The 12,962-nt window shown below is 40.9% G+C and overlaps 1 protein-coding gene across 3 annotated transcripts in view; it reads left to right on the top strand.

Moving 5' to 3' along the window:
- lins1 (lines homolog 1) overlaps positions 1-12,962 on the top strand; it is a 64,412-nt gene that overhangs the window by 26,515 nt on the left and 24,935 nt on the right. The window contains exons 1-3 of one of the 3 annotated variants that reach the window (XM_043677649.2): positions 1,071-1,187; positions 2,025-2,453; positions 11,030-11,119. In XM_043677649.2, the coding sequence (XP_043533584.2) occupies positions 2,064-2,453; positions 11,030-11,119 (480 nt within the window). In that variant the 5' untranslated portion in view covers positions 1,071-1,187; positions 2,025-2,063. Of the gene's footprint in view, positions 1-1,070; positions 1,188-2,024; positions 2,454-11,029; positions 11,120-12,962 lie in introns of those variants that run through there. The other 2 variants (XM_043677650.2, XM_087981334.1) reach the window with 2 other exon arrangements.

The following is a 12,962-nucleotide window of genomic DNA, read 5'->3' as shown; positions in this document are numbered from 1 at the left end:
CACAGTAAATTATTTGAATACTAATTGAATGTGTAACTGAACACAGGTTCATCAGAATGCTGGAGCAAGGTTTCAACTGAAGGTACAGTGGTGACTGAGAGACCCACGAAATAGACACACTATTTGCAAGGATAAGAAATTGATGCAAGAATATGAAATAGAAGCAGTATTAGCACATCCATTGCCTGCAGCTTATGCCACCATTCAATAAGATAGTGGCTGACCAGCCCAACCCATAACTTATCTTTGAGCCAGCTCTGCTATGCGAGAGAAACACATTGTTTTATTTCAAATTATTGATCAATTCATAAATATGATAACTCCAATAAAGTGGTAATTGTCAAATTATTGGTCAATCCATGTTAAATAATTATTCTGATCAACACGTTAAATATCGAGTTATTATTTGACTGAATAAATGTAAAATATCAATGTTCAGTTCATTTAATTTGGCAAAATAGTTGTTTGTCCCATTATCTGTGGTAACTGTCAAATTATATTTCACACCAATGTGTACGTTAAACAGCAATTCTACACAAATGAAAATGGTAAAAATATTGTACAAATGAACAGATGCTAAATATCAAATTACTGTTCATTTTAATAAAATGGAAAACGTTAGATTGTTGTTAGTAAAAATAGACGTGGTAAACATCAATTTATTGTTCAGAAGAGTAACCAGACCGATGAATGCAGCTCAACAGCCAATTCCTTTACATATTTTTATCTTTGTTTTCACTATCCCCTCTTAAGCATTCCATAGGGTTACAAGCGTTCCTGATAAAGGGCTAATGCCGGAAACGTCGATTCTCCTGCTGCTCGGATGCTGCCCTGACCTTTTGTGCTTTTCCAGCGCCACCCTCTCGACTGTAGTCTCCAGCCTCTGCAGTCCTCACTTCCTCCACAGGCCGACAAGCTTCCACGTGACATGACAGCACTCTGTCAGCGTCTGCATGTTGTCCGGCCCCGCCCCTAACCGCGACAGGTGGCCCCACCCACGTCCGCCGCGCGCCGCGCCTCCTTTGGCTTCGCGCAGAACGCGTTTGAAATGCCGTGTTATGCGCTTGCGCGGAGCCGGTGGCCTGTTAGCTTGGTGTCCGTGTTATCCTGAGAGGAGGGAGGACGGAACAACAATGGTGTCCGACTGAGGTGCACGCGCGTGTGTAAGGGTCTGGCGCAGGACTTAGGTTTGATATTCCTTTTGGACGGTGGTGTCTTGCCGGGCTGTCTTGGGATATTGCTGTGATCTTCATGTCCGGGCGCTTGTGTCCTGCTTCAATTTTCATGTCCTTCTGTTTGGAGCCTCACTGGCTGCAGATAGATCCCAAATAGTAAACACTCCCAAATAAGGCTCGTTCCTGATCTCCTGCTCCTCGGATGCTGCCTGACCTGCTGTGTTTTTCCAGGACCACTCTAATCTAATCCTGACTCCCAAAGCCTGACCCCCATCTACAAGGCACAGATGGAAGAATTATGAAACCTGGTGTACCTGGATTAGTGCAGACCCAACAACATTTAAGAACCTTGACACCATCCAGGACAAAACAGCAAGTTGGCATCACATCGATTGCCTCCACTACTGATGCTCAGTAGCAACAGTGTGTACTATCTATAAGATGCACTGCAGAAATTCATCAAAGACCCTTAGACAGTACCCTTCAAACCCGTAATCCCAATCATCTAGAAGGACAGGAGTAGCAGACACATGAGAACACCATCACCTGCAAACCACCTACCATTCTGACCTGGAACTATATTGCCTTCAGTGTAACTAGGTCAAAATCCTGGAATTCCCTCTCTAACCACATGGTGGATCTGCCTACATCACATGAACTGCAGCAATTCAAAAAGGCAGCTCATCATCAACTTCTCAAGGACAACTAGTGATGGAAAATAATTGCTGGCCCAGCTCATGAATTTAAAATAAAGGTCCAAGTAGTGATTATTTTGCAACAACTGACAATTTCCCATTGTTCAATGTTACATTTCCCATACTTACTGTGTTTTTCTTTCTCCAATTTCAGCCTAAATCCTGTATATAGGATCACCAACAGTGAGGCAGAATGATGGGGAAATGCTTGCCAAGTCTTCATCAATTCTACAAGGAATTGTTGGCGGAAGAGAGGCCCAGTGAGGACATTCCAAAGCTAGCAGCTTTGCTTTCTCCCAGTGTTTGCATGGGTGATCCAAACATTTTTGGTCCGACTAATGAATCAAGTAATGAGACTTATCGATTTTCTGGGGGCACAGTATCTGCAGATAGTTACAGCATGCTGCATGATAGCAACTCTACCCCAAATGACAGTCAGAATGAAATCTCATTGATTCAGATATCACTGATTCAGATGATGTGTTCCAAAATACATTCTGAAGAATTGAATCAAGATGTCAGAGAATCATACATGAAGACCTTAAGAATTCTATTGGAAGATATGGAACTATTATCTAAACTGGTGAGTATGACTGGATATTCTGATAAGAATCATTCTTCCATGATTCATTGTACACCAAGCCATTTGGCCTAACAGATCAATGCCAATGTGTATGCTCCGCTCAACCTTCCCAGTGCCTTCACTTCATCTCACTATCAGCACAATCCTAATCCTTTCTTTATTGTGTATGTTTTGGTTCATTCTTTAGATGTGGATGTAGCTGATAGGGCTACCATTTATTGTCCGTCCTTAAGAAGGTGGTGTTGAGTTGCTTTCTTTATCTGTTAACATCATTGGATGTTAGGGAAAGAGTTCCAGAATTTTGAGCAGCAGTGCTGAAGGAACAGCAACATAGTTCCAACAATTGGCGAATGGCTTGAAGTAGTACTTGCAGTTGGTGGTTTTCCCACGTATCTGCTGTTCTTGTCCTTCTAAATATTAGCGGTCATGGATTTAGAAGTTCTGTTGAAGTTGGTGAATTTCTGCATCCTACACATTGCTCTACTATGTCCCTGGTGGATGGTAAAACGTTTGTAGATGTAGTTCCAATAATGTGAGCTGCTTCTTATTAGATGGTGTCGACTTTCTTGTGAGTTGCAAGGAAAGTATGATATTTTCAGTATTTTTGATTGCAAACAAATGGAAAAAGGATTGTTTTAAACACAACGGTTGTGGGAGGAATTTTTGCACTTGTAAAAGCAAGCTACTGTTTTCATTTAAGTGTGATGATCACACTGCTACTTTGTTCAAGTGGTTTGTCAATGGTTTCAAACCAGGAATTCTGTGCAAACTGACATTTGGCCAATAACAGGTAGCTGAGCAGTTTGTGCCTAACAACAGCTCTCTAGTTCCTGGGTAGCTGAACAGGTTGTGGGCATGAATGATACAGTGAGAGGCCTTCAGACCTCCAGAAGGGTAGGTTGTGTTTTCGTCTTTTTGAAGTAAAAATACCTGCATTCTGAATAAAGCTAGTTGTTTTCTTCCACCAGTTGCTGTAAGCTGTTGCCCTTAACTGGTAACTAAAGGTCTCTGCATTTAGTGTATCAGTTGTCCTGTGCCTCTTAGAAAAAATGTGAAAAAATCTGAAGAGTAGAGATTGAAGAGTAAAGTCCTAACAAGACAAATGAATCATCCAAACTCAATGATTAGGTGCTATTGAACTGTGGTTTCTTTCCTCCTTCCACGCATAAAGCCGTTTTTTTGTCTGTATGAATAGGATATTTAAAAGAGGTTTGACATGTAACTAGTAGAGCCATGTTTGAAAGAATCAGTGAATCCCTATGGTGTGGAAACAGGCCATTCGGCCCATCAAATCCACACTGGCCCTCTGAAGAGCAGGCCACCCAGATCGCCCCCATTCCTGTAACCCTGCATTTCCCATGGTTCATCCACCTAACCTACACATGCCTGGACACTGTGGGCAATTGAGCATTGCCAATCCATCTAACCTACAAGGCACAAGTCACAGTGTGATGGAATATTCTTCATTTGCCTGGATGAGTGCAGCTGCAACAACTCTTCCATGCTCATTTGGGAAAGTGCACTGATTCTTGAGCCCCACCATGATCACCATAAAAATTGAAGATCTAATCAAGATATGCAAAGTCCCCAGTTTACCTGTTTGATCACTTGTGATTTAGAATTTACTTGTTTTAGTAAGCAGGAACCTGGTCCCTGTTTTTAATTAACTTGATTCCAACAGAGAAGTAAATTAGGAAGTTGCATGCCTTGATTAGATCTTTAACTTTTGTGGTGACCCTGGTGGGTCTCAAGAATCTGCCATTACTTTCCTGTGCTATGAAGTTTTCTCTCCCCATATCACACCGATCCCCAATTCTGAATGCCATTCTTGCAGAGTCAATAAATTTTTATTGAAAGCTCTTTGTGAACTTTCTTTGGGGCTACTCTTTAGTTTTCAAGGACTCCTTTTTCATTCTCCTTGACTGCTTTATTGGGTGATTCAATCATGTCATTGCAATATCTGTATTGCTATAGAGATGCAATAGCTGTATTACTGGATGCTGCCAGATCTGCTGAGTTTTTCCAGCAATTTCTGTTTTTCTTCTGTATTGATGTTAAAGTTTTCTTCCTTTGGTAGTGCATACCAAGGATTGTATTCATACTTGATGCAAAATAATGCATTGGGAATGAGTTGAAAATGTGTTGCTGGAAAAGCGCAGCAGGTCAGGCAGCATCCAAGGAGCAGGAGAATCGACGTTTCGGGCATGAGCCCTTCTTCAGGAATTGGGAATGAGTGTCATACCTGCAGTCCCTTTGAAGTAAATACAAGCAATTAGCACTCCTTGAATTTGTTCAGGTAATTTCACATTATATCCCCTAATCGTTCTGTTTAATGTGGCAAATACATCAGGATGCTAAATTTGAAAGGTCCAGCACAAGGGGAGTACATACTAATGCTGCAGCCAAAGCTGACCATCAGATGACACATGGTATAATTAATATTGGCTTCATGCTTCAGGTGAGATTTTTAATTTGCCAAGCTAATGTATCTCCTCACAATATCATCTGCACTTTAATAAGAAGTTGATTGGAAGGACAAAAGGGAGGTTAGTTGTGCTTCCTTGGACCCATTTTAAAAATAATAATGGGGGGAGACATAGGTTCAAATCTAATCAGCAGCTGGTGGACGTATAAAACCTGGAATTGAAAGCTTTTTCAGTAATGGTGCTATTAAATTATTACTATTGTTGCAAAAAAGAACATCTGTTTTACTAATGTCCATTTGCAAAGTAAATTTGCCATCCTTACCTGGTCTGGCCTACATGAGACTCCAGGCCAACAGCAACGTGAGTGATACTTAATTGTGTTCTGAAGTGGTCTAGCAAGTGGGCAACGAATGTGGACTACCAGTAATGGCCACATCCCTTGAAAGAATAAGACTTCCAACTCTGATATCATTGACAGTTTGAAATTTTATTCTGATTTCCAAGTCATTATATATACAGTGGCTTGACTCACTCTTGCATGTCCTTCATCCAATTCTTTTTATCTAACCCTTTCTTACCAAGTGCCTCTGTTTTGTTACCCAACCTTTAAAGTGTACTTGGCTATATTGATTTCAAGAAAGTATTTGACAATGTCCATTATATTCCCCATATCAAATCCCTCTCTCTCAAAAAAATTCAATTCATCAAACATGATCTGCCTTTTCCAAATCCATACTGGCTCTCCTTAATTGTGTTTCACCTCTCTGAACATGCCTTATCATTTTTTTTGTGATTATTGTTTTGAAAACTTTACCCACTACTGATCTTAAACTGAATAAATGGAATGTCCTTGCATTTGTTGAACAAGGGTATTGTATTCTCACTCTCCAATCCTCTGGTACTGCCCAGATTGAAAAATTTTGCTGAGGACTTCTATTATCTGCAATTCCCTTAACAATGTGTGATGCCAGTCATTTGGACCCAGTGACTTATTCATTTGCAGCCAGCCTGTCCAATACATCTTGTCTTTCAGTATTTACCCCATTCATTACTTTTTACTTCCTTTTCAGCCACTATCCTCATCCTGATTGTTGTTTGTATTTCCCTCTTCACTTGCCCTATAAACTTAATTGTATTAGTTTGGTCCTCACATTACACCCCATAAACATCCCTTCTACATCTACCTTGTCAAGACCATTGAGGATTTTATAAATTGCCAGTAAATCACCCGTCACATGTCTAAACTTAGTGGAAACAAGCCCAGCCTGTTGAATCTCTCCTCATCAAACAACCCACTCAGCCCATGTATGTATTACGTTGTCATTTGTTTATTATCTATTAATTCCTCTCACTATATAGAGGACTGGTTATTTTATTTATATTTTTCCTTTTAGATTTTTATAGAAACTTGCTATTTATATATTTCAAGCTCGCTTCTTCTAATGCTGTAATTTATTTGCCCTGATTAACCTTTTTGTCATGCTCTGTATTTTGACCGGTCATTTGAACTGCCACGTATCTTTGTGCAATTAAAAAGCCTTATGAGACCATGCAATATAGGAGCAGACATAGACCATTCAGGCTATCAAGACTGCTCTGCCATTCAATGAGATGACAGTTAATCTGATAATCCTCAACTCCACTTTCCTGCTTTTACCCCTTACAAGGGGGTCTCTGTCTTATGAATGTGCGACTTACAAACTCTTGCAATATTGCATACTTAATTAATGCAAGCCCATACAGAAATGTTTTAGTATTAGTTTTAAAGATTTGCATACAACCGTTTTTTTACATATGACAGTTGTTTTGTATTGTTTTGACTTGCGTGTGAATCAACTTTGGAACAGAATCCCAAATAGAACCTGTTTGCAAACAGAAATTACCTTTCTGATTAATAATCTGTCTATCTCAGGCTTGAATTAAGATGCCAGCCTCCATAGCCCGTGCGGTGAGGAATTCCATGGATTCAGTACCCTCAGAAGAAATTCCTCCTCCTTTCTACATTAAAAAGGGCAACTCCTTACTTTGAACTTATGCCTTCTTGTCCTAAATTCTCGCAGAAGGGGAAACAAGCTCTCTGCGTCTACCCTGTCAAGTTTCCTAAGAATCTTGTACATTTCTATAAGATTACCTCTCATTTTTCTAAACTCCAATGATCTCAGGCACTACCTACTCGATATCTCCTCCGAAAACAGCTCCTCATACCCAGGATCAAAATTGTGAACGTACTCTGGACTGCCTCCAGGGCCAATGGATCTTTCCTTAGATAAACTGTTCACAGTATTCCAGGTATGGACTAACTAGTACTGTGTAGTTTTACCGAGACTTCCCTATTTTTACACTTCATTCCATTTGAAATAAAGGCCAACATTACACTTTTTTCCCTGTTAGCTGCTGAACTGCCATGCTAGCTTTTCGTGATTCCCAAACCCCTATGTACTACAGTTTTCTAAAGTTTTTCCCCATTTAGTTCCTTTATTTTTCCTGCCAAATCGGCCACCTCACATTTCTCCACATTATATTTTATCTGCCAAGTTGTTGCCAACTTGCTTAACCTGTCCATATCCCTGAGCAGACTCTTTGTGTCAGCCTCAGTGCCTCGCTTCCCACCTATTTTTGTCTTATCTGCAAACCTGGCTATACTACCTTCCCACTCCTCATCTAAGTCACACATTGAGTTGTACATCATGGAAACTCATCCACACCGACGAGATATCCCAATGTGACCTCATCCCATTTGCCAGCATTTGACCCGTATCCCTCTAAATCCTTCCTACTCATTTATCCATCCAGATGCCTCTGAAATGTTGTAATTTTCCCCATCTCCACCACTTTGTCTGGCAGCTTGTTCCATTCTCTGCATTAAAAAGTTCTGCCCCCGGATTTTTAAAAATCCCCACCCTATTCAGCTTCTCCCTATAATTCAAACCGTCCAGTCTCTGCAATATCCTTGCACGTGGTTTCTGCACCTCTCAAATTTAACAACATCTTTCCCATTGAATGGTATCTGGAATTGGACGCAGTATTCTAAAAGTGGTTTCACTAATGTCCTATACAGCCACAACATGACATCCCAATCCCTCTACTCAGTGTTATGGCTAATGAAAGCAAGCATGCCAAATGCCTTTTTCACCACCCTATCTCAGTCCTAAAAAGCTTATCCTTTATTCTGAATCTGTTCCTTTTGCTTTGGGACCCCCTAACCTACTGCACTATACTTTGAGCCACAGACTAACATTTTCTATCTTCTTTGTTTCTTTTCTTACTGGCACACAGCACTAGAAATAACCCAGGCCACCAGCCATCTTTATGACATTGATATTGATGTGTACTGCAATTTCTGGTTCACTCCCTTGCTCCTGCAGAATATTCTGTACTCTCTCCCTAATGTCCTTCACCATAACATGAGGGAAGCAACATGCCACGCAGGATTGAAAACTATGGTTCCAGATGCCTTCCTAACCAGGGAATCTCCTGTAATGGTTCCATTTCTCCTCTTTGTTTCCTGTGTACAGTCTCATCCCCCTTGTTGCTGTGATCTTGACTGCACTCCTTCAAGTTGTAGTCATTCACAGCAGTCTCCAGTGCTGAGTACTGATTGTGTGGATGCTTGACATGAGTCAGTTTTCTTTTTGACTGAAGTCTTTTCATCGATTAGGCAAGAATTAGCTTGCATAGAATGGGGTAGCAAAATGCAGGGGATGCAGACAATGGAAATGTGGAGCTGGTTTAAGGAACAGATATTGCTTGTCCTCGATAGGTATGTCCCTGTCAGGCAGGGAGGAAGTGATAAGGTCAGGGAACCATGGTTTACTACAGAAATTGCATCTCTTGTTAAGCAGAAGAAGGAGGCTTGTGTTGATGAGGCAAGATGGTTCAGATGAGGCGATGGAGAATGACAGATCAGCTCGGAAGGATTTAAAGAGAGAGTTAAGAAGAGCAAAGAGAGGACACGAGCAGTCTTTAGCGAATAGAATAAAGGAGAACCCTAAAGCTTTCTATAGGTATGTGAGGAATAAAAGGATGATTAGGGTAGGAATAGGGCCAATCAAAGACAGAAGTGGGAAGTTGAGCGTGGACCCTGTGGGGATCAGAGAGGTGCTAAATGAACATTTCTCATTGGTTTTCACTCAGGAAAAGGAGAATATTGTAGAGGAGAAGAATGAGGTGCGTGATATTAGACTAGAAAGGATCGAGGTTAGTTATGAACAGGTGTTATCAATTCTAGAAGGAGTGAAAGTAGACAAGTCCCCTGGGCCGGATGGGATTTATCCGAGGATTCTCTGGGAAACTAGGGAGGAGATAGCAGAGCCTTTGGCTTTGATATTTGAGTTGACATTGTCTATAGGTTTGGTACCAGAGGACTGGAGGATTGCAAATATTGTGCCCTTGTTTAAGAAGGGCAGTAGAGATGACCCAGGTAATTATAGACCAGTGAGCCTTACTTCTGTTGTAGGAAAGGTTTTGGAAAGGGTTATAAGAGATAAGATTTATAATCATCTAGCAAGCAATAATTTGATTTCAGATAGTCAACATGGTTTCGTCAAGGGCAGGTCGTGTCTCACAAACCTCATTGAATTTTTTGAGAAGATGACCAAGCATGTGGATGAGGGTAGGGCAGTTGACGTGGTATACATGGACTTCAGTAAAGCCTTTGACAAGGTTTCACATGGTAGGCTGTTGGAGAAAATGCAGAGACATGGGATTGAGGGTGATTTAGCAGTTTGGATTAGAAACTGGCTTTCTGAAAGAAGGCAGCGAGTGGTGGTTGATGGAAAATATTCAGTGTGGAGTCCAGTTACTAGTGGTGTGCCACGATCTGTTTTGGGACCACTGCTGTTTGTCATTTTTATAAATGACTTAGACGCAGGCATAGGTGGATGGATTAGTAAATTCGCAGATGACACTAAAGTCGGTGGAGTAGTGGACAGTGTGAAAGAATGTTACAGGTTGCAGGGGGAGTTGGATAAACTGCAGAATTGGATTGAGAGGTGGTAAATGGAGTTCAATGCAGCTAAATGTGAGGTGATGGACTTTGGGAAGAATAACAGGAAGGCAGAGTACTGGGTCAATGGAAAGATTCTTGGTAGTGTGGATGTGCAGAGGGATCTTGGAGTCCATGTACATAGATCCCTGAAAGTTGCCACCCAGGTGGATAGTGCTGTTAAGAAGGTGTGTTAGGTTTCATTCATAGAGGGATTGAGTTCCGGAGCCGCAATATCATGCTGCAACTATACAAAACACTAGTGCGGCCACACTTGGAATATTGTGTATAGTTCTGGTTGTCATATTTCGGGAAGTATGTGGAAGCATTGGAAAAGGTGCAGAGGAGATTTACCAGGATGTTGCCTGGTCTGGAGGGAAGGTCTTATGAGGAAAGTGAGAGACTTGGATCTGTTCTCATTGGAAAGAAGAAGGCGAAGAGGGGATTTGATAGAGACATACAAGATGATTAGAGGATTAGATAGGGTAGACAGTGAAAGTCTTTTTCCTAGGATGATGATGTCAGCATGTGCAAGGGGGCATAACTACAAATTGATGGGTGATAGATTTCAGACAGATGTCAGAGGCAGGATCTTTACGCAGAGAATGGTAAGGGCGTGGAATACCCTACCTAATAATATAGTCAACGCAGCCACATTAGGGAGATTTCAACAATCCTTAGATAAGCGCATGGATGATGATAGGTTAGTGTAGGGGGAACGAGCTGAGATTAGTTCATAGGTCGGCGCAACATTGAGGGCCGAAGGGCATGTTCTGCGCTGTATTGTTCTATGTTCTATAACTATAACCCATCATTCAGCCTAAAAGTCAGGAGGATTCCTGTCCATGTCATCCTCTTCCTCCCATGAAAACATGAGCTTGTAATGAGCTTGATACACCTGCTCCTTCAAAAACGTCTTCACTCTCTTTAGCATAATGAAACTTGGTTCCAGGGAGACTTGTAAAGATCAGAAAAAGTCTCTAACTGAATATTCAACCAAAATGGAATTTTTAAAAAAGATTATTAAAGTCAACATCAACTGTGTTGAAAGTATACATAAACTGAATTATTCCACAGCTTTTCCAAATATTGAGCAAAAGCAGTTTTCTTTTGATTAATCCCTGCATTCTTGAAATTCTGAATAATATATTGTTTTCTCTTCCCAGGTTTTGCTGTTTGGTTACCCAGACAAGCTGTTGTCTCATTTGGCTGTGAAGGGTGTTGCATCATTGATTCTTGTTGAGATTTTGGTGATGGTGAGTATGAACTCAGGATACAGTTTTTAATAATAGGAAACCCAAACATATAAATAGAAAGCAGGAAACACCAGCAGTGCTTCGTCCAGAGGCTCACTGAAGATGTTACCTAGTATGGTGACGAAACATCTGAAAATGAACCTTCCAGCCCAGCGAGCAAACCTACATCCAGAACCTCAATCTGAGCTACAAATCTTCTCAAAACTTGCTAAGATCGAGGTTCTCTTGGCAGAATTTGTTCTATAGTTCCAATTTGGGATTCGGGTTGTTGGACTCCAAGGCAGCGAGTGGTCGGTGTTAGTGTCTTTTGTTCCACGTGTTGAATTCGGTTGGTTGAAGCAGTGCTTGGTGTAGCGTTGGCTCTTTTGGTCACAGAGCTTTCTGGGGGTGGAAGGAGTGACTTTGGGAGTTTTACAAAAGGTGAACAAGGCAAAGCTGCTGGAGTTGGGGGTTACCTTCATCTGTGAGAAAAGGAGAGATAATTACAGTCATAGTTCAGCATTTAAATTTGCTGGAAACACCATCAGAATCTTTGGAAATGGTTAAAATTCATTTGAAAATGAAGCAGCTTGAGTTATAGGTGAAAGAAAGAGAAAAAGAATAGATTAGATTAGATTCCTTCCAGTGTGGGAATAGGCCCTTTGGCCCAACAAGTCCACACAAAACCTCCGAAGAGTAACCCAACCCACCAGACCTGTTTCCCTCTAGCACAAGGGCAATTTAGATTAGCCAATTCCCCTGACCTGTATATCTTTGGACTATGAGAGGAAACCGGAGCACCCAGAGGAAACCTACACAGACATGGGGAGAATGTGCAAACTCTACACAGATAGTCACCCGAGCCTGGAGTCAAACCCGGGTCCCTGCCACCATGCCGCCAAAAGAAGAGCCATTTTATCATTACATGCAAATATTATGGTTGATTAGAAAGCTTTGCTTTTGGGAAAAAAATATTCTGTTCTCAGGTAGGTTTCTTGAATATAGCGTTTTTTGCAATGCTCATTTCATTGTTCGACACAGTTTTCTTTTTATAAGAAGAGGGATACATCACAGACAGAAGAGAGATGGTGGAAACAATTTGTCCCCTTTCTCATCACCATCTCATTACGGTTATTAGGGCAAATGTTGCAAAGCACTGTGTTGTGACACTTAATAGTAGACATGATACAGGCTTTCTGGGTTAGCTTAAAACCAAAGGAAAGATATGTTTATTCACAGCACTCTGAAATATAGATGTGACAAAAACATTCTATTAAGGCAGACACATGCAAGAAAAAATGAATGAGAGAAATTGTGCACATGGGTTACTAATGGAATATCATGAAGCAATTTTTTAAACACATTTATAAGATGCAGTGTTATAAGCCTAAGTGGTTCTTTTCCGTGGTTCTTTGGAGATTGGGTCTCAAGATGAGCTTATGGCTTAAGTTTGTAGCTGACAACAAGTTAGACCCCATTTTTTGTTTTTTTTTTCTCTCTCTCTCTCTCTCTCTCTCTCTCTCTCTACCTCTACCTCTCCCTCACCCCTGTTTGATTAATGGTATTAGGCAGGATTTCTTTCTTATTAGAGGATGATCCTACTTGTGTTCTGTTGGATTTCAAATTGACTTGTCTCTAGCTGATCCTTGGAATAATTAGATTCTACTCAATGGGGAATGAATTCTGGCTGTTTTACATACTTTTGACTAAACTGATTTCTCCACACTTCTCTGTTATGTTTCCAGCTCACAAGCACTAACTCTGGGGCTGGGAAGCATTTAATTTGACTTTTCACAAATAGCGAGACAAAAGAAGGTGTAAATTCACAAGTGATATTGCATTCTGCATGCCTCGTCAAGGGAAA

Source organism: Chiloscyllium plagiosum, unplaced genomic scaffold (genome assembly GCF_037043375.1).
Source record: "Chiloscyllium plagiosum isolate Xiang-an unplaced genomic scaffold, Cpla_swu_hap1 HiC_scaffold_39, whole genome shotgun sequence".
Taxonomy (NCBI): Eukaryota; Metazoa; Chordata; class Chondrichthyes; order Orectolobiformes; family Hemiscylliidae; genus Chiloscyllium; species Chiloscyllium plagiosum.
This window is presented reverse-complemented; position numbering and strand designations above follow the sequence as displayed.